The sequence below is a fragment of the Phalacrocorax carbo genome, chromosome 1 (genome assembly GCF_963921805.1).
Source record: "Phalacrocorax carbo chromosome 1, bPhaCar2.1, whole genome shotgun sequence".
Taxonomy (NCBI): Eukaryota; Metazoa; Chordata; class Aves; order Suliformes; family Phalacrocoracidae; genus Phalacrocorax; species Phalacrocorax carbo.
Window position 1 is genome coordinate 217,389,460 of NC_087513.1, and position 19,731 is coordinate 217,409,190.

The following is a 19,731-nucleotide window of genomic DNA, read 5'->3' on the forward strand; positions in this document are numbered from 1 at the left end:
GGCAGCTCGGGCATGCGCAGCACCCCATCGCCTGGGGCTGCCGCGTCCCCGAGCGCGCAGGGACGGGCACACGCGTGCTGTGGGATTGGATTTGGGATCGACCCTGGGCAGCCTTGTAAGGGCAGAGGGAGCAGGAGCCCCTGTGCGCCCCGGCTGAGGCCCCCGGCCTCCTCTACTCACGTTCTCCAAGGGGGGGGGTCCGCTGCTTCAGGCTCTGTTCAACAGAGGAGGGGGATTAAAGCAGACGGGGAGGATGCGGAGCAGTGGGAGGAGAGCGGACCACCCCCCTGAAGACCCTGAGACGCCTACAGGCATGGGAGGGGTGCGGAGGCACCAAGGGTGGGGTGTTGGACATGGGGGACAGGACAGGGGGAGCTGGGACCAGAGAGGGGGAGCAGATGTCCCAGCACGGCCACGGTGCCACCATCCCCTGCCTGAGCCCTTGCCCTGACTCAGAGCCAGCTCTGGTCCTGCTCCGGGAACGCTCCAGGTCTGGGAGCGACAGCACTTCTGGGGTCAACACATTGCTCCGGCAACAACTGCAGTGCCCGTGCCCTGCCAGCCCATCCCTCCCTGCACTGCCCGTGCCCTGCCAGCCCCATCCCTGCCTGCACTGCCCGTGCCCTGCCAGCCCCATCCCTGCCTGCAGTGCCCGTGCCCTGCCAGCCCCATCCCTGCCTGCAGTGCCCGTGCCCTGCCAGCCCCTTCCCTGCCTGCAGCGCCCGTGCCCTGCCAGCCCCTTCCCTGCCTGCAGCGCCCGTGCCCTGCCAGCCCCTTCCCTGCCTGCAGTGCCCGTGCCCTGCCAGCCCCATCCCTGCCTGCAGTGCCCGTGCCCTGCCAGCCCCATCCCTGCCTGCACTGCCCGTGCCCTGCCAGCCCCATCCCTGCCTGCACTGCCCGTGCCCTGCCAGCCCCATCCCTGCCTGCACTGCCCGTGCCGTGCCAGCCCCATCCCTGCCTGCAGCGCCCATGCCCTGCCAGCCCCATCCCTGCCTGCACTGCCCGTGCCCTGCCAGCCCCATCCCTGCCTGCAGCGCCCGTGCCCTGCCAGCCCCATCCCTGCCTGCACTGCCCGTGCCCTGCCAGCCCCATCCCTGCCTGCACTGCCCGTGCCCTGCCAGCCCCATCCCTGCCTGCAGCGCCCGTGCCCTGCCAGCCCATCCCTGCCTGCAGCGCCCGTGCCCTGCCAGCCCCATCCCTGCCTGCAGTGCCCGTGCCCTGCCAGCCCCATCCCTGCCTGCAGCGCCCGTGCCCTGCCAGCCCCTTCCCTGCCTGCAGTGCCCGTGCCCTGCCAGCCCCATCCCTGCCTGCAGTGCCCGTGCCCTGCCAGCCCCATCCCTGCCTGCACTGCCCGTGCCCTGCCAGCCCCATCCCTGCCTGCAGTGCCCGTGACCTGCCAGCCCCATCCCTGCCTGCACTGCCCGTGCCGTGCCAGCCCCATCCCTGCCTGCAGCGCCCGTGCCCTGCCAGCCCCATCCCTGCCTGCACTGCCCGTGCCCTGCCAGCCCCATCCCTGCCTGCAGTGCCCGTGACCTGCCAGCCCATCCCTGCCTGCACTGCCCGTGCCCTGCCAGCCCCTTCCCTGCCTGCAGCGCCCGTGCCCTGCCAGCCCCATCCCTGCCTGCACTGCCCGTGCCCTGCCAGCCCCATCCCTGCCTGCAGCGCCCGTGCCCTGCCAGCCCCATCCCTGCCTGCACTGCCCGTGCCCTGCCAGCCCATCCCTGCCTGCACTGCCCGTGCCCTGCCAGCCCCATCCCTGCCTGCAGTGCCCGTGCCCTGCCAGCCCCTTCCCTGCCTGCACTGCCCGTGCCCTGCCAGCCCATCCCTGCCTGCAGCGCCTGTGCCCTGCCAGCCCCATCCCTGCCTGCACTGCCCGTGCCCTGCCAGCCCCATCCCTGCCTGCACTGCCCGTGCCCTGCCAGCCCCATCCCTGCCTGCACTGCCCGTGCCGTGCCAGCCCATCCCTGCCTGCAGCGCCCGTGCCCTGCCAGCCCCATCCCTGCCTGCAGCGCCCGTGCCCTGCCAGCCCCATCCCTGCCTGCACTGCCCGTGCCCTGCCAGCCCCATCCCTGCCTGCAGTGCCCGTGCCCTGCCAGCCCCATCCCTGCCTGCAGTGCCCGTGCCCTGCCAGCCCCATCCCTGCCTGCAGCACCTGTGCCCTGCCAGCCCCATCCCTGCCTGCACTGCCCGTGCCCTGCCAGTCCCATCCCTGCCTGCAGCGCCCGTGCCCTGCCAGCCCCATCCCTGCCTGCACTGCCCGTGCCGTGCCAGCCCATCCCTGCCTGCAGTGCCCGTGACCTGCCAGCCCATCCCTGCCTGCACTGCCCGTGCCCTGCCAGCCCCATCCCTGCCTGCAGCGCCCGTGCCCTGCCAGCCCCATCCCTGCCTGCAGCGCCCGTGCCCTGCCAGCCCCATCCCTGCCTGCACTGCCCGTGCCCTGCCAGCCCCATCCCTGCCTGCAGTGCCCGTGCCCTGCCAGCCCATCCCTGCCTGCACTGCCCGTGCCCTGCCAGCCCCATCCCTGCCTGCAGCGCCCGTGCCCTGCCAGCCCCATCCCTGCCTGCACTGCCCGTGCCCTGCCAGCCCCATCCCTGCCTGCACTGCCCGTGCCGTGCCAGCCCATCCCTGCCTGCAGTGCCCGTGCCCTGCCAGCCCCTTCCCTGCCTGCACTGCCCGTGCCCTGCCAGCCCCATCCCTGCCTGCAGCGCCCGTGCCGTGCCAGCCCCATCCCTGCCTGCACTGCCCGTGCCCTGCCAGCCCCATCCCTGCCTGCAGCGCCCGTGCCGTGCCAGCCCCATCCCTGCCTGCACTGCCCGTGCCGTGCCAGCCCCATCCCTGCCTGCAGCGCCCGTGCCCTGCCAGCCCCATCCCTGCCTGCACTGCCCGTGCCCTGCCAGCCCATCCCTGCCTGCAGTGCCCGTGCCCTGCCAGCCCGTTCCCTGCCTGCAGTGCCCGTGCCCTGCCAGCCCCATCCCTGCCTGCACTGCCCGTGCCCTGCCAGCCCCATCCCTGCCTGCAGCGCCCGTGCCCTGCCAGCCCCATCCCTGCCTGCACTGCCCGTGCCCTGCCAGCCCCATCCCTGCCTGCAGCGCCCATGCCCTGCCAGCCCCATCCCTGCCTGCACTGCCCGTGCCCTGCCAGCCCCATCCCTGCCTGCAGCGCCCGTGCCCTGCCAGCCCCTTCCCTGCCTGCAGTGCCCGTGCCGTGCCAGCCCCATCCCTGCCTGCAGCGCCCATGCCCTGCCAGCCCCATCCCTGCCTGCACTGCCCGTGCCCTGCCAGCCCCATCCCTGCCTGCAGCGCCCGTGCCCTGCCAGCCCCATCCCTGCCTGCAGTGCCCGTGCCCTGCCAGCCCCATCCCTGCCTGCACTGCCCGTGCCCTGCCAGCCCCATCCCTGCCTGCACTGCCCGTGCCCTGCCAGCCCCATCCCTGCCTGCACTGCCCGTGCCCTGCCAGCCCCATCCCTGCCTGCAGTGCCCGTGCCCTGCCAGCCCCATCCCTGCCTGCACTGCCCGTGCCCTGCCAGCCCCATCCCTGCCTGCACTGCCCGTGCCCTGCCAGCCCCTTCCCTGCCTGCACTGCCCGTGCCCTGCCAGCCCCATCCCTGCCTGCAGCGCCCGTGCCCTGCCAGCCCCATCCCTGCCTGCAGCGCCCGTGCCCTGCCAGCCCCTTCCCTGCCTGCAGTGCCCGTGCCCTGCCAGCCCCATCCCTGCCTGCAGTGCCCGTGCCCTGCCAGCCCCATCCCTGCCTGCACTGCCCGTGCCCTGCCAGCCCCATCCCTGCCTGCAGCGCCCGTGCCCTGCCAGCCCCATCCCTGCCTGCACTGCCCGTGCCCTGCCAGCCCCATCCCTGCCTGCAGCGCCCGTGCCCTGCCAGCCCCATCCCTGCCTGCACTGCCCGTGCCCTGCCAGCCCATCCCTGCCTGCACTGCCCGTGCCCTGCCAGCCCCATCCCTGCCTGCAGTGCCCGTGCCCTGCCAGCCCCTTCCCTGCCTGCACTGCCCGTGCCCTGCCAGCCCATCCCTGCCTGCACTGCCCGTGCCCTGCCAGCCCCATCCCTGCCTGCAGTGCCCGTGCCCTGCCAGCCCCTTCCCTGCCTGCACTGCCCGTGCCCTGCCAGCCCATCCCTGCCTGCAGCGCCTGTGCCCTGCCAGCCCCATCCCTGCCTGCACTGCCTGTGCCCTGCCAGCCCCATCCCTGCCTGCACTGCCCGTGCCCTGCCAGCCCCATCCCTGCCTGCACTGCCCGTGCCGTGCCAGCCCATCCCTGCCTGCAGCGCCCGTGCCCTGCCAGCCCCATCCCTGCCTGCAGCGCCCGTGCCCTGCCAGCCCCATCCCTGCCTGCACTGCCCGTGCCCTGCCAGCCCCATCCCTGCCTGCAGCGCCCGTGCCCTGCCAGCCCCATCCCTGCCTGCAGTGCCCGTGCCCTGCCAGCCCCATCCCTGCCTGCAGCGCCCGTGCCCTGCCAGCCCCATCCCTGCCTGCAGCGCCCGTGCCCTGCCAGCCCCATCCCTGCCTGCACTGCCCGTGCCGTGCCAGCCCATCCCTGCCTGCAGTGCCCGTGACCTGCCAGCCCATCCCTGCCTGCACTGCCCGTGCCCTGCCAGCCCCATCCCTGCCTGCAGCGCCCGTGCCCTGCCAGCCCCATCCCTGCCTGCAGCGCCCGTGCCCTGCCAGCCCCATCCCTGCCTGCACTGCCCGTGCCCTGCCAGCCCCATCCCTGCCTGCACTGCCCGTGCCCTGCCAGCCCCATCCCTGCCTGCAGCGCCCGTGCCCTGCCAGCCCCATCCCTGCCTGCACTGCCCGTGCCCTGCCAGCCCCATCCCTGCCTGCACTGCCCGTGCCGTGCCAGCCCATCCCTGCCTGCAGTGCCCGTGCCCTGCCAGCCCCTTCCCTGCCTGCACTGCCCGTGCCCTGCCAGCCCCATCCCTGCCTGCAGCGCCCGTGCCGTGCCAGCCCCATCCCTGCCTGCACTGCCCGTGCCGTGCCAGCCCCATCCCTGCCTGCAGTGCCCGTGCCCTGCCAGCCCCTTCCCTGCCTGCAGTGCCCGTGCCCTGCCAGCCCCATCCCTGCCTGCACTGCCCGTGCCCTGCCAGCCCCATCCCTGCCTGCACTGCCCGTGCCGTGCCAGCCCATCCCTGCCTGCACTGCCCGTGCCCTGCCAGCCCCATCCCTGCCTGCAGCGCCCGTGCCCTGCCAGCCCCATCCCTGCCTGCACTGCCCGTGCCCTGCCAGCCCCATCCCTGCCTGCACTGCCCGTGCCCTGCCAGCCCCATCCCTGCCTGCAGCGCCCGTGCCCTGCCAGCCCCATCCCTGCCTGCAGTGCCCGTGCCCTGCCAGCCCCATCCCTGCCTGCAGCGCCCGTGCCCTGCCAGCCCCATCCCTGCCTGCAGCGCCCGTGCCCTGCCAGCCCCATCCCTGCCTGCACTGCCCGTGCCGTGCCAGCCCATCCCTGCCTGCAGTGCCCGTGACCTGCCAGCCCATCCCTGCCTGCACTGCCCGTGCCCTGCCAGCCCCATCCCTGCCTGCAGCGCCCGTGCCCTGCCAGCCCCATCCCTGCCTGCAGCGCCCGTGCCCTGCCAGCCCCATCCCTGCCTGCACTGCCCGTGCCCTGCCAGCCCCATCCCTGCCTGCACTGCCCGTGCCCTGCCAGCCCCATCCCTGCCTGCAGCGCCCGTGCCCTGCCAGCCCCATCCCTGCCTGCACTGCCCGTGCCCTGCCAGCCCCATCCCTGCCTGCACTGCCCGTGCCGTGCCAGCCCATCCCTGCCTGCAGTGCCCGTGCCCTGCCAGCCCCTTCCCTGCCTGCACTGCCCGTGCCCTGCCAGCCCCATCCCTGCCTGCAGCGCCCGTGCCGTGCCAGCCCCATCCCTGCCTGCACTGCCCGTGCCCTGCCAGCCCCATCCCTGCCTGCACTGCCCGTGCCGTGCCAGCCCCATCCCTGCCTGCAGCGCCCGTGCCCTGCCAGCCCCATCCCTGCCTGCACTGCCCGTGCCGTGCCAGCCCCATCCCTGCCTGCACTGCCCGTGCCGTGCCAGCCCATCCCTGCCTGCAGTGCCCGTGCCCTGCCAGCCCCATCCCTGCCTGCACTGCCCGTGCCCTGCCAGCCCCATCCCTGCCTGCAGCGCCCGTGCCCTGCCAGCCCCATCCCTGCCTGCACTGCCCGTGCCCTGCCAGCCCCATCCCTGCCTGCAGCGCCCGTGCCCTGCCAGCCCCATCCCTGCCTGCACTGCCCGTGCCCTGCCAGCCCATCCCTGCCTGCACTGCCCGTGCCGTGCCAGCCCATCCCTGCCTGCAGTGCCCGTGCCCTGCCAGCCCCTTCCCTGCCTGCACTGCCCGTGCCCTGCCAGCCCCATCCCTGCCTGCAGCGCCCGTGCCGTGCCAGCCCCATCCCTGCCTGCAGTGCCCGTGCCGTGCCAGCCCCATCCCTGCCTGCAGTGCCCGTGCCCTGCCAGCCCCTTCCCTGCCTGCAGTGCCCGTGCCCTGCCAGCCCCATCCCTGCCTGCACTGCCCGTGCCCTGCCAGCCCCATCCCTGCCTGCACTGCCCGTGCCGTGCCAGCCCATCCCTGCCTGCAGCGCCCGTGCCCTGCCAGCCCCATCCCTGCCTGCAGCGCCCGTGCCCTGCCAGCCCCATCCCTGCCTGCACTGCCCGTGCCCTGCCAGCCCCATCCCTGCCTGCACTGCCCGTGCCCTGCCAGCCCCATCCCTGCCTGCAGCGCCCGTGCCCTGCCAGCCCCATCCCTGCCTGCAGTGCCCGTGCCCTGCCAGCCCCATCCCTGCCTGCAGCGCCCGTGCCCTGCCAGCCCCATCCCTGCCTGCAGCGCCCGTGCCCTGCCAGCCCCATCCCTGCCTGCACTGCCCGTGCCGTGCCAGCCCATCCCTGCCTGCAGTGCCCGTGACCTGCCAGCCCATCCCTGCCTGCACTGCCCGTGCCCTGCCAGCCCCATCCCTGCCTGCAGCGCCCGTGCCCTGCCAGCCCCATCCCTGCCTGCAGCGCCCGTGCCCTGCCAGCCCCATCCCTGCCTGCACTGCCCGTGCCCTGCCAGCCCCATCCCTGCCTGCAGTGCCCGTGCCCTGCCAGCCCCATCCCTGCCTGCACTGCCCGTGCCCTGCCAGCCCCATCCCTGCCTGCAGCGCCCGTGCCCTGCCAGCCCCATCCCTGCCTGCACTGCCCGTGCCCTGCCAGCCCCATCCCTGCCTGCACTGCCCGTGCCGTGCCAGCCCATCCCTGCCTGCAGTGCCCGTGCCCTGCCAGCCCCTTCCCTGCCTGCACTGCCCGTGCCCTGCCAGCCCCATCCCTGCCTGCAGCGCCCGTGCCGTGCCAGCCCCATCCCTGCCTGCACTGCCCGTGCCGTGCCAGCCCCATCCCTGCCTGCAGTGCCCGTGCCCTGCCAGCCCCTTCCCTGCCTGCAGTGCCCGTGCCCTGCCAGCCCCATCCCTGCCTGCACTGCCCGTGCCCTGCCAGCCCCATCCCTGCCTGCAGCGCCCGTGCCCTGCCAGCCCATCCCTGCCTGCAGCGCCCGTGCCCTGCCAGCCCCATCCCTGCCTGCAGCGCCCGTGCCCTGCCAGCCCCATCCCTGCCTGCAGTGCCCGTGCCCTGCCAGCCCCATCCCTGCCTGCAGCGCCCGTGCCCTGCCAGCCCCATCCCTGCCTGCACTGCCCGTGCCCTGCCAGCCCCATCCCTGCCTGCAGTGCCCTTGCCCTGCCAGCCCGCACAGATCCCCAGCAGCAGGGCTGTCCCGCATCCTCACGACTCCCGGCACAGGGTGACAAGAGCGCGCAACTGGAAGGGAAGGCGGGCAGGGGATGGAAAGGCGGGCAGGGGACGGGAAGGCGGGCAGGGGATGCGAAGGCGGGCAGGGGACGGGAAGGCGGGCAGGGGACGGGATGGCGGGCAGGGGACGGGATGGCGGGCAGGGGACGGGAAGGCGGGCAGGGGACGGGAAGGCAGGCAGGGGACGGGAAGGCGGGCAGGGGACGGGATGGCGGGCAGGGGACGGGAAGGCAGGCAGGGGACGGGAAGGTGGGCAGGGGACGGGAATGCAGGCAGGGGACGGGAAGGCGGGCAGGGGACGGGAAGGCGGGCAAGGGACGGGAAGGCGGGCAGGGGACGGGAAGGCGGGCAGGGGACGGGATGGCGGGCAGGGGACGGGAAGGCGGGCAGGGGATGCGAAGGCGGGCAGGGGACGGGAAGGCGGGCAGGGGACGGGAAGGCGGGCAGGGGACGGCAGTGCTGCTCGCAGGCAGCAACAGGCAGGGCTCACCCGCACTTCCTTGTAGAGGCGCAGGCAGGTGTGGTTGAGGATGAAGTAGCGGTCGTGGAAGCCGGTGCTCAGGCCGAGCCCCAGCAGGTTCCTCTCCTCCCGGAACTTCATCATGCCGTGCTTGCAGTCACCCACTCTGCTGGCTGGGGGCACACGCCTGAGCGGCTCCGGCCCCCCAGCGGGGTCAGGCCCCCCAAGAAGGGCGCGGGGTGTGGGTAGACCCGGTCTCGCAGGGTGGTAGCATGGAAAACCCCCTCCTCGCCCCCAGCACCGCAGCCCACCGGCTGCTGCCTGCTCCCAGCCCAGGCAGGGCAGGCAGGAGCGTGCCCCCTGCATCCAGCCACGAGCCCATACTGGGGGGCTCCCAGCCATGTGCTGCCTGCAGGGTCGGGCAGGACGCGGCCCTGGGATGGCTGATCCCATGGGGATTCTCTGCAGGGTCACAGCCGGCAGGGCAGGGAGCTGATCCCATCCCATCCCCATCCCATCCCATCCCCATCCCCACCCCCATCCCATCCCATCCCCATCCCCACCCCCATCCCATCCCATCCCCATCCCCATCCCCATCCCATCCCATCCCCACCCCCATCCCCATCCCATCCCATCCCCATCCCCACCCCCATCCCATCCCATCCCCATCCCATCCCCATCCCATCCCATCCCATCCCATCCCCATCCCCATCCCCGCCCCCATCCCATCCCATCCCCATCCCATCCCCATCCCATCCCATCCCCACCCCCATCCCCATCCCATCCCATCCCCATCCCCATCCCATCCCATCCCCATCCCATCCCCATCCCATCCCATCCCCATCCCATCCCCATCCCCATCCCCGCCCCCATCCCATCCCATCCCCATCCCATCCCATCCCCATCCCATCCCCATCCCCATCCCATCCCATCCCCATCCCCATCCCATCCCATCCCATCCCCATCCCCATCCCCATCCCATCCCCATCCCCATCCCATCCCATCCCCATCCCCATCCCATCCCATCCCCATCCCCATCCCCATCCCATCCCCATCCCATCCCCACCCCCACCCCCATCCCCACCCCCACCCCCATCCCCATCCCATCCCCACCCCCATCTCCATCCCCATCCCCATCCCATCCCCATCCCCATCCCCATCCCATCCCATCCCATCCCCATCCCCATCCCACCCCCATCCCACCCCCATCCCCATCCCATCCCCACCCCCATCTCCATCCCCACCCCCATCTCCATCCCCATCCCCATCCCATCCCCATCCCCATCCCCATCCCACCCCCATCCCACCCCCATCCCCATCCCATCCCCACCCCCATCTCCATCCCCATCCCCATCCCATCCCCACCCCCATCTCCATCCCCATCCCCATCCCCATCCCATCCCCATCCCATCCCCATCCCCATCCCCATCCCCATCCCCACCCCATCCCATCCCCATCCCCATCCCCACCCCCATCCCCATCCCATCCCATCCCATCCCCATCCCCATGCCCATCCCCACCCCCATCCCCATCCCCATCCCCATCCCCATCCCATCCCCATCCCCATCCCCTCCCACCCCATTTCACCCCCTCCCCTCCCCACCAGGGCCGAGGCTCCCCAGCCCCTCACCGAGGTAGATGAGCATGTTCTCCATGGACACCTGCTTCTTCACCACCAGGTAACTCTCCGTCCCCAGGCAGTGCAAAATGGGCAGGACTTTTTCCGAGTAGTGCAAGGGCCGTTCTGGCGGGCGGGGGGACAGGCAGGGGTCAGGCAGCAGCCCTGGGGGCTGCCACTCACCAAGGGGGGGTCGCGCGTGTGTCCTGAGGGCCTGCCAGGGTCCCGCCTGCCCCCGAGCAGACCTCCCACCCAGCACCATCCCCTTTTCGCTGCATTCATTTCACCCTGCTGCTGCTGCCTGCTGATTGTCCCCTGGGGAGGTGACTTTTGGCCCGTGGTACGTGAGCAGCGGGGCCCGCGGGGACTGCAAGGTGGCAAAGGAACGAATGCCAAGGGATTTTGCAACTGCAAAACATGTATGTTTTGAAACCGCAGACCGCCGTAGGCAGGGCGTAATCTGCACATGTGCTTGCAAAAATATGCGCCGAGATATTTCAAACACGCACGTTTCTATGCAAGCAAAGGGCGAGTCAAGGATTTCATACAAGTTCAGAGGTGAATGTTCAATTTTAGGCTCATTTTAGCCCCTGCGCAGCCTGAGGATCCCTTTTTTTTCTAAGGGCTTGGTGGTGCTTGGCTGAGCACGGCGCTTCCCCGAGCGCAGAGGGGGGAAGCAGCACCCACCCTTTGCCGAGGGGAGCCTGAGCTTGATGGCTTGGGGTTGGCAAGGACCGAACCACCCCACCAGGGCCTTTCGGTGGTGCCCAGCGCGCTGCCGGGCTCAGCATCGTGCCCATCTCCCCGCCAGGCACGGCCCCCGGCCGCGCTCAGCCCCCCGGAGCCCGCAGCAGGGGCTCGCCCTGCTCACGCCAAGCTCTTCCTTGCTGCTGCCTACGGGCACCCCAGGGTGGCCCGAGAACCCGGACACCCCCTGCCGGGTTTCAAAGGCACCTGAACCCCTAAGGATGTGGGGAGCAGGCGCCCTGGGGGTCCTGGCCCACGCCACCGGCCCCTCTGCAGCGCTCAGCCATGTGCACCCTGGGTTGCGCGACCAGAGCTGCGGCGCCACAGCTGGCCTCCCCCGAGCACCCGGAGCCCGTCCCAGCATTGCTCTGTGGTGCAGTCCCATGGCAGCCTGCTCGTCCCATCCCTTCCCCCATCCCCACCTCCACCATCTTCACCTCCATCCCCACCATCTCCACCTCCATCCCCATCTCCACCTCCATCCCCATCTCCACCTCCATCCCCACCACTGTCTCCACCTCCATCCCCACCATCTCCACCTCCATCCCCATCTCCACCTCCATCCCCACCACTATCTCCACCTCCATCCCCACCATCTCCACCTCCATCCCCATCTCCAGCTCCATCCCCACCACTATCTCCACCTCCATCCCCACCATCTCCACCTCCATCCCCATCTCCACCTCCATCCCCATCTCCACCTCCATCCCCATCTCCACCTCCATCCCCACCACTATCTCCACCTCCATCCCCACCATCTCCACCTCCATCCCCATCTCCACCTCCATCCCCATCTCCAGCTCCATCCCCACCACTATCTCCACCTCCATCCCCACCATCTCCACCTCCATCCCCATCTCTACCTCCATCCCCATCTCCACCTCCATCCCCACCACTATCTCCACCTCCATCCCCACCATCTCCACCTCCATCCCCATCTCCACCTCCATCCCCATCTCTACCTCCACCCCATCTCCACCTCCACCCCATCTCCACCTCCACCCCATCTCCACCTCCATCCCCACCATCTCCACCTCCATCCCCACCATCTCCACCTCCACCCCCGTCTCCACCTCCTTCCCCACCATCTCCACCTCCATCCCCACCATCTCCACCTCCACCCCCATCTCCACCTCCATCCCCACCATCTCCACCTCCACCATCTCCGTCTCCACCTCCACCATCTCCACCTCCACCCCCACCATCTCCACCTCCATCCCCACCATCTCCACCTCCATCCTCATCCCTGCCTCCATCCCCACCCCCATCCCACCCCCATCCCACCCCTGTCCCCGTCCCCATCCCCACCACCCTCACGCCTCCGCACTGACCTGCCTCCTCCCTCTCGTTCACTTCGAAGCAGCTCCAATAGTCCTTCTCCTTCATGACGACTTTCCGCCGGTCGAGGATCTCGAAGGTGAGCTCCTCGGCTGTCATGGCAGCCGGGATCTGGGAGGGAGGGACGGACAGAGGGGACAGGTCTCCAGCAGCCGGTGCCCGGGGCCGTTCCACCCTCACGCCGCAGAGGTGCCGGCTCGGAGCGCGCCCGCAGGGGTCTGGGCACGCGACGGGGGGTCCCTGCCCTCTGCGCCCTCCGCCCCGCCGCTCACCTTGACGTGCTGCTCTGCCTCCGTCTTCTTCTCCTCCAGGTAGACGGTGCAGATGAAGTCCCCGGCTTGCTGGAGGGCAACGGGAAAGCACTTCAACCTGCAGCTTCCCACCCGTGGGCTAAATCCCCCCGACCCGGCGGAGACACCCCCTGCCTGGGGCATTTCCAGGAGACGCTGGAGCAGGCGGTGGGGGCCCCACGTGAAGAGGGTGCCCCAGGAAGGCCCCCACGTCCAGGACCCACCTGCGTCCCACTGGACGCTGCCTCCCGCATCTTCATGATGGCCGTGATCTCGTCCTGCTGCTTCTTCATCTCTTGGTCATTGACCTGCCGAGGAAGAAGAGCCCAGGGAGTCCCATGGGGGATCTGCTCCCCTTCCCAGCAGTGCCGGCACCTCCAGGCTCGGGGGTCTCCAGGGTTTGCAGGGACTTGGACCCCCCTCCCCTCCTCTACGAAGCGAGATGTCTGCACAGAGTGGATCCAGCTTCCTCCTTCCACCTCCCCGCCCCCCGGGAACGTCCACACAAGGGCCTGATCCAGAGCGGGGATGAACCTACGTTGAAGATCTTCACGTAGTGGCCGATGAGGTCCTCCACCACACGGCCTGCCTTGTAGTCCTTCCCATCCGTCTGGAAGAGCGTGGGCCCGAAGACGATGGCCAGGTTGTGCGTGTTCATCTGGTTCTCCCCGGAGAAGCGCTGAACCCTGCGGGGAACCCCGTTACGATTCCTTGCTCGGGATGTCAGCCAAGGGATGAAGGCTCTCCTCTGCCCCACAGCCTCCCCAGGACCCCGCAGCCACGGGGGGCTCCGGGAGCCTGGGCTCTGCCGTGCCGCGGACCCACCGCCCGCGCCGTACCGAAAGAGGTGGTTGATGAGCGCCTTCAGCGTGGCGCGGTTCACCGTGGGGAGGGTGCCCAGGAGCCGCCGGTACTCGCCAATCTTCGCCTCCTCATCCTCCAGCGCTGCGAGAGGGGCGGGAGGGAGAGGATGAGCGCGGAGGGGCGCGATGGTGAGATTAAGACTCACGGTCCCACCATCCCCTGTCCAGACTCCACCTCAGACCCTCCTGTCCCACTGTGGGGGTGGAGCACCCCAGCTCCACGGGGCCAGAGTACCCCAGCTCCATGGGGCTGGAGCTTCCCAAGGTGCACGGGGCCAGAGCATCCCCGCTTTGTGGGGCCAGAGTGTCCCACATCCACTGGGTTGGAGCATCCCAGCTCCATGGGGCTGGAGCATCCCAGCTCACCAGGGCCACAGCATCCCAGTTCCAAAAGACCACAGCATCCCACCTCTGTGGGGCCAGGGTGTCCAGCTCCACTGGGCTGGAGCATCTCAGCTCTGTGGAGATGGAGCTACACAGGAGCTCAGCTCAGCTCAACAGGGCACAGAGCATCCCAGCTTCATGGGCTGGAGCTTCCCAAGGTCCATGGGGCCAGAGCATCCCAGCTCTGTGGGGCTGAAGCATCCCAGCTCCATGGGGCCAGGGCATCCTGGTTCCAAAGGGTCAGAGCATCCCAGCTCCATGGGGCCAGAAAGTCCCACATCCACTGGGCTGGAGCATCCCAACGCTGGAGCATCCCAGCCCTGTGGGGCCGGAGCATCCCAGCACCGTGGGGCCGGAGCATCCCAGCACCGTGGGGCCAGAGCATCCCAACGCTGGAGCATCCCAGCACCGTGGGGCCAGAGCATCCCAGCCCTGTGGGGCCGGAGCATCCCAGCACCGTGGGGCCGGAGCATCCCAGCACCGTGGGGCCAGAGCATCCCAACGCTGGAGCATCCCAGCACCGTGGGGCCAGAGCATCCCAGCACTGTGGGGCCAGAGCATCCCAGCACCATGGGGCCAGAGCATCCCAACGCTGGAGCATCCCAGCCCTGTGGGGCCGGAGCATCCCAGCACCGTGGGGCCGGAGCATCCCAGCACCGTGGGGCCAGAGCATCCCAACGCTGGAGCATCCCAGCACCATGGGGCCAGAGCATCCCAATGCTGGAGCATCCCAGCACCATGGGACCAGAGCATCCCAGCACCGTGGGGCCAGAGCATCCCAATGCTGGAGCATCCCAGCACCGTGGGGCCAGAGCATCCCAGCACTGTGGGGCCAGAGCATCCCAGCACCATGGGGCCAGAGCATCCCAACGCTGGAGCATCCCAGCCCTGTGGGGCCGGAGCATCCCAGCACCGTGGGGCCGGAGCATCCCAGCACCGTGGGGCCAGAGCATCCCAACGCTGGAGCATCCCAGCACCATGGGGCCAGAGCATCCCAATGCTGGAGCATCCCAGCACCATGGGACCAGAGCATCCCAGCACCGTGGGGCCAGAGCATCCCAATGCTGGAGCATCCCAGCACCGTGGGGCCGGAGCATCCCAGCCCCGTGGGGCCGGCACATCCCAGCCCCGTGGGGCCGGCGCATCCCAGCTGCACAGCACCATGGCTCGTGGCTGTTTAGCTGCTGGCTGCCTGCAGCCCCGATTTCAGGGGCCAGATCCAGACGCAGACCGTGAGGTCCGGCACTCTGCCCTGTCCCAGCCCCAGCTGTGCCGGAGCACGGGGTCAGCGCGGCCACGCTCCCCTCCCCACCCACCGCTCGAGGCCCCCGCAACACCTGGGGGCCCAGATGTGCTCCCCCCCACCCCGCAGCCCGGAGGAGAGGACAAAGGGGGCTGCAGCATCCCACCGCCTCCCCCCAGCAGCCCCCCCACCCAGGGCTCACCCGTCGCCTGCAGCCAGTCCTGGCCCCACCGCCCGGTGAAGAGCCCGTCCCCGAGGTCGCGGAAGAAGCGTTTGAGGGTGTTGGCGACGTCGTCCACCTGGTGCTCGCCCTCCTTGAGGCGCACGCTGCGGGCGTCCCGGCGCAGCATCTCCAGCAGGCTGGTGGTCTTCGAGTTCTGCCCGCTCTTGCGGTAGATGCCCTCGGATGTCAGCCCTGGGGCAGAGCCGGCAGGGGTGAGACCCCCGCCACGGGGCGGGAGGGGGGCGGCCACCCCTCCCATCCCCTCGCCCACCCTCTGGCTCCCCACCAAACGCCCACCCCGCAGGTGCTGCCACGACCACCGAGGAGCCCACGGGCCAGAGCCAAAGCCCTGCTCCAGCCGGAGCCCTCCCACGGAGCTGGAGCGGATGCTCAGGGAGGGAGGGAGGGAAACACATGTCACGAGTGCATCGGGTCTCGGGACACCGGCTCTGATGGGGTCCCCGCCGCGGGGACGTACCGCACTGGGTGATGTAGTCGATGCAACGGTCCACCAGCAGCGGGACGTCCGACTCGGTCAGCTGCTGCTCCGACAAGGTGTCCCCCGAGCTGCCCGCGGCCTTCTGGATGGCGTGGACCCAGCCCAGGAAATCCAGCCTCCTCTCGCCCTGGAGGTACAGCGTCCTGCCGGCAAGCCTGGCCTCAGCGGGGGTTGGGGGGCCGCCATCCGCCCCCCCCCAGACCCCACCGCACGGCCGGGACCCCCGCAAGGCTGTCACTGGGGGCCTGGGGATGGTCCTGGCTCTCTTTTGGGGGTCCCCAGTCACCGCGGGGAGGGTGAAGGCACCCCTGGAGGAGGGTGGGCTTGGGCAGGGTGTGATATTTCGCTGGGGGGGGTCTGACCCCCCTCCCACCCTCTGCTCGTACCTCCGTCTCTCCACCAGCACCAGCACCTCGTTGTCTCCCTGGATGGCTAGAAGGGAAGGCGGAGAGCCCGTCACCCGCAGGAACACGGGGTCCCCTGGCCCCCCGACCCCCGCACGCCACGGGGAGGGCCGCGCTGGCGAGCCAACGGTCCAGCTCCAGCCCCGGTGGGACAAGCAGCGACTTTCCAGGGATGGGGAAGAGGATGGAGAGGAGGAAGAGCAGCTGCATCCCACCCCGCGGAGGGACCCCGACCTCCATCGGAGCAGCACCCACCTCCCACCCCGCACCAAAAGCCCCGGTGCAACCCAGCTGCTCGGGGCAGGATTTGCGGGTGCCCCCCAAGGTCCCTCCCAGCCTGGGGGCGGGGGTCCCCACGCACAGAGCTCCTGCAGCTTGCGCAGCTGGAGGGGCTCCTGCCGCTCGCTGTCCTCGAAGCAGACGTGGAGCGCGGAGCCGGCCAGGGCGAACCAGCCCTCCTTGGCTCGCTCCAGGTTGAGGCCGCCCTTGTAGTGCAGCCGCCCGATGCGCTCGAAGTCCAGAGCCAGCAGCTCCTCGGCGCGGGGGTGGACGAAGGACTGAGCCGGGAAGGAGAGGGATCCGTCAGTGCCGCGGCCCCCCGGCTGCCCCCCGGCCACCCCCGGCCACCCCCAGCCCGCCGCAGCCCACCTTGGCGATGGACTTGAGCCATTCCCGAGCGGAACCGGGGCTCTCCAGCCCGAACAGGTAGAGCCTCTCCGACTCGATGTAGACCTCGAAGGTGCTCTCGATCCTGCGGGAGGAAGGGCAAGGGGTGCCTGGGCGCCCGCGGGCGGTGGGACGGGGCTGGGGGGTGCCAGGGGCACCCCGAGTAGGGAGAGCGTCCTCTCGCTGCACGGCTGGCAGCAGCTCCGCCGACGGCCCATCCGAGCTGGGATCCCCCCCACCACGTCCCCCGGCCCTCCAGCATCCCCGTGCAGCCGTGCATGCTCCGGTGGGGAGCGGGGGGCTGCAGAGGGGCTGCAGAGGGGCTGCAGAGGGGCTGCAGAGGGGCTGCAAAGGGCTTGCAAAAGGATTGCAGAGGGGCTGTGAAGGAGCTGCAGAGGGGCTACGAAGGGATTGCAAAGGGGCTGCAAAGGGGCTTCAGAGGGGCTGCAAAGGGGCTTCAGAGGGGCTGCAGAGGGGATGCTAAGGGCTTGCAAAAGGATTGCAAAGGGGCTGCAAAGGCGTTACAGAGGGGTTGTGAAGGGACTGCAAAGGTCTTGCAATGGGGCTGCAAAGGAAGCGCAGAGGGGCTGCGAAGGAGCTGCAGAGGGGCTGCAAAGGGATTGCAAAGGGGCTGCAGAGGGGCTGCAAAGGAAGTACGAAGGGGCTTCAGAGGGGCTGCAGAGGGGCTGCAAAAGGGCTTGCAAAAGGATTGCAAAAGGGGCTGCAAAGGCGTTACAGAGAGGCTGTGAAGGGGCTGCAAAGGTCTTGCAAAGGGGCTGCAAAGGAAGCGCAGAGGGGCTGCACAGGGGCTGCACAGGGGCTTCGAAGGGGTTGCAGAGGGGCTGCAGAGGGGCTGCAGAGGCTTTACACGGACTCCTTGCAAAGGTAGCCAGGCCAGGCGTACCCCAAGTGCCGGTGGGGTCGGGGCCAGCGGTGGGGTCGGGGCCAGCAGCCCCCTCCCCGTGCGACCCCCCCCCCCCCAGGAGCGATGCAGCGGCCATGCCCAGCCCTGTAGGAGCAGGGGGGTGGGGTGGGGGTGCTGTAGGGGGGCCGCGTGGGGGTGCAGCCTTACCCGTGGGTGTGGGGCGGGTTGTTCACCAGGCACACGATCTCCTCCACCTTGATCTCGCCGTTGGGCACGGCGTTGCGGTCGTTCTCGTAGTAGCTGAGGACGCCGTCCTGCAGCGTGCACCACCGCCGGCTGAACTCTGCGCGGCACAGGGTGGTGCTGGGCGGCCCCCGCGCGCTCCGGCCAGCCCGGGGTCACCCACCAACCCGGCACGGGTGGCCCTGCAGCACCCACCGGGTGCCCACCTGCTGCGACCCCCGCCGCGTACCGGGATGGCCGGGTGATGCCGCACCTCCCTGGTGCCTTGCAGTGCGCTGGGGTGCAGGGGACGGCGCGATCCCCCCGCCAGCACCCCTTTCGGGGCCAGCTCTGAGACCCCCCCCCCATCCCCCTGCACCCCTATTTCCCAGCCTCATGAGCCCCCACATACCTTCCGGGCCCTTGCGCTCGCCCACGGGCTTGGCCATGGAGGGGGTCTTGTAGAGGAAGCCGTTGTGGGTGACGGAGGGCAGGGGCACCGAGTAGGGCTTCTCCTCGCTGCCCCCCACCTCCAGGCGTGGTGTTTCTGCAAACGGGGTGACAACCTGTCACGGGGAGGGGGGGGGCCGCACCCCCCTGCAGACCCTCCCCCCCCAAAACGCTGTTGGTGGGGATTACAAATCCCCCTGCACGGCTGGGGGACCCCGGCAGCTACTGGATGCAGTGGGACCCCGCTGGGTTGGGGATGGGGTGACAGTGGTCCCCCCCGGGTGCTTTGCTGATGTGACCTGGAGGGGGGCTGCAGCGGTGACACTGGGCCCCCCCAGTCCCCCCCCAGCGCAGCCGGGTGTCCCCCACCTCAGCACAAGGTGCAGGAGCCCAAAAGCATCCCCTGGGCCGTACCGCGAGCCCCCACCACAGCACGGCTGGGGTGCGAGGAGCGGCTCCAGCCCCCAAATCTGGGGCTGCTGGGGGTCAGCGGGGTCAGGCTCATCTGCCGGGATGGCATCCCGCATCCTGCATCCCCCCTGCAGACCCACCCCGGGCGCTGAGCTGTGACGGCATGGGGGTGTTATGGGAAGGTGGGGACGGGACTCCCCCACCGGCGGGGGCCCCCCCCAGGCTGTCCCAGGTCCCTGCTGCTCCATGGGACGGGCAGGGCAGAGCACCGCAGCCCTGCGGCCGAGACAGCGGCCCAGGGCTCTGCCACCGCCTCCCCGTGTGGCCACGGGCATGTTTCCCCACCTTGCCTGCCGGCGAGAGGCATCCCCCAATTCCCTCCGGGGACCCGGCAGCAATGGGGTGCAGGGGCGCCCCTAAAGCACCCCCAGGTCAGACCGTGGAGCTCTAGAGACAGAGCCCTGCTCCAGCAGCCCAGCCCTGCTCCGCGCACGGTGCTGGGCCTGTCGAGCCCAGCGATCCCGGGACTCCGGAGGTGCCTGCCGGCCCCGGCCCCGGCGGGATGAGCTCAGCGGTTTGGTTTTGTGCAGCTCACCGGGGTGGCCTCGCCGCTCCCCCAGACCCCTTTTTGTGCTGACAAGTCTGGAAGAGCAGGGCCGGCCCCAGTCCTGGGCAAACGCCAGCTTCCGCGGGTCGGACTTGGCTGCCGCAGCAGCGAGGGAGGTGGCGGCTCCGGCAGGCGCCGGCCAGCCCCGGCACACCTCCATCCCGCCTGCCCGAGCCCCCCAGGGCCAGAGGTTCCTCCGGCATCAGGGCGCGGATCGGTCCCGTGGGAGCCGTCAGCCCACCCGGAGTGGGGTTCGGCGGGGTGGGCACATTTCCTTGGCACGGGAGGGGGATTTTAGGGGGATGGTCTGCAAAACGGTGGTCCCGGTGGGGATGCTCGAGCGGGGGCTGCCCATCTGGCAGGGGGACAAACCCCGTGGCTGCTGGCGATGGCCGCAGCACGGTGCGGGAGAGCCTGGAGCGTCAGCCTGCACCCCCAGCGGGGGCTCTGGACCCGTGCCCCCAGCTGGCACAGAGCCTCCCTCCCCCTCCCCAAGGGTGTGGGGGGCTCCCCAAAGCCCCTCTCCCCCTTCCTGGGGGGCACAGAGCCCAGCACCCGGAGACCCCTGTGCCGGGAAGCTGCCGGGCAGGACACAGAGCTCAAAACACCCCCGTGTCCCCCCGGGACACCCCGGCAGCTCTCGTCCGTGGCTCCAGGGATGCCGGCGGT

General features: G+C 70.5%; 1 protein-coding gene across 6 annotated transcripts in view; it reads right to left on the bottom strand.

Annotated features, from left to right (window-relative positions):
- The window catches only part of ARAP1 (ArfGAP with RhoGAP domain, ankyrin repeat and PH domain 1), a 52,534-nt gene that overhangs the window by 7,980 nt on the left and 24,823 nt on the right, over nt 1-19,731 (bottom strand). For 3 of the 6 annotated variants that reach the window (XM_064441609.1, XM_064441610.1, XM_064441608.1), the window contains exons 15-28: nt 18,007-18,141; nt 17,580-17,715; nt 16,490-16,592; nt 16,203-16,398; nt 15,824-15,869; nt 15,417-15,580; nt 14,918-15,130; nt 13,065-13,170; nt 12,764-12,911; nt 12,450-12,533; nt 12,208-12,276; nt 11,929-12,046; nt 9,863-9,976; nt 8,263-8,405 (exon numbers count right to left, since the gene is read on the bottom strand). In XM_064441609.1, coding sequence (XP_064297679.1) covers nt 8,263-8,405; nt 9,863-9,976; nt 11,929-12,046; nt 12,208-12,276; nt 12,450-12,533; nt 12,764-12,911; nt 13,065-13,170; nt 14,918-15,130; nt 15,417-15,580; nt 15,824-15,869; nt 16,203-16,398; nt 16,490-16,592; nt 17,580-17,715; nt 18,007-18,141 — 1,775 coding nt within the window. Of the gene's footprint in view, nt 1-180; nt 215-8,262; nt 8,420-9,862; nt 9,977-11,928; nt 12,047-12,207; nt 12,277-12,449; nt 12,534-12,763; nt 12,912-13,064; nt 13,171-14,917; nt 15,131-15,416; nt 15,581-15,823; nt 15,870-16,202; nt 16,399-16,489; nt 16,593-17,579; nt 17,716-18,006; nt 18,142-19,731 lie in introns of those variants that run through there. The other 3 variants (XR_010371257.1, XR_010371259.1, XR_010371258.1) reach the window with 3 other exon arrangements.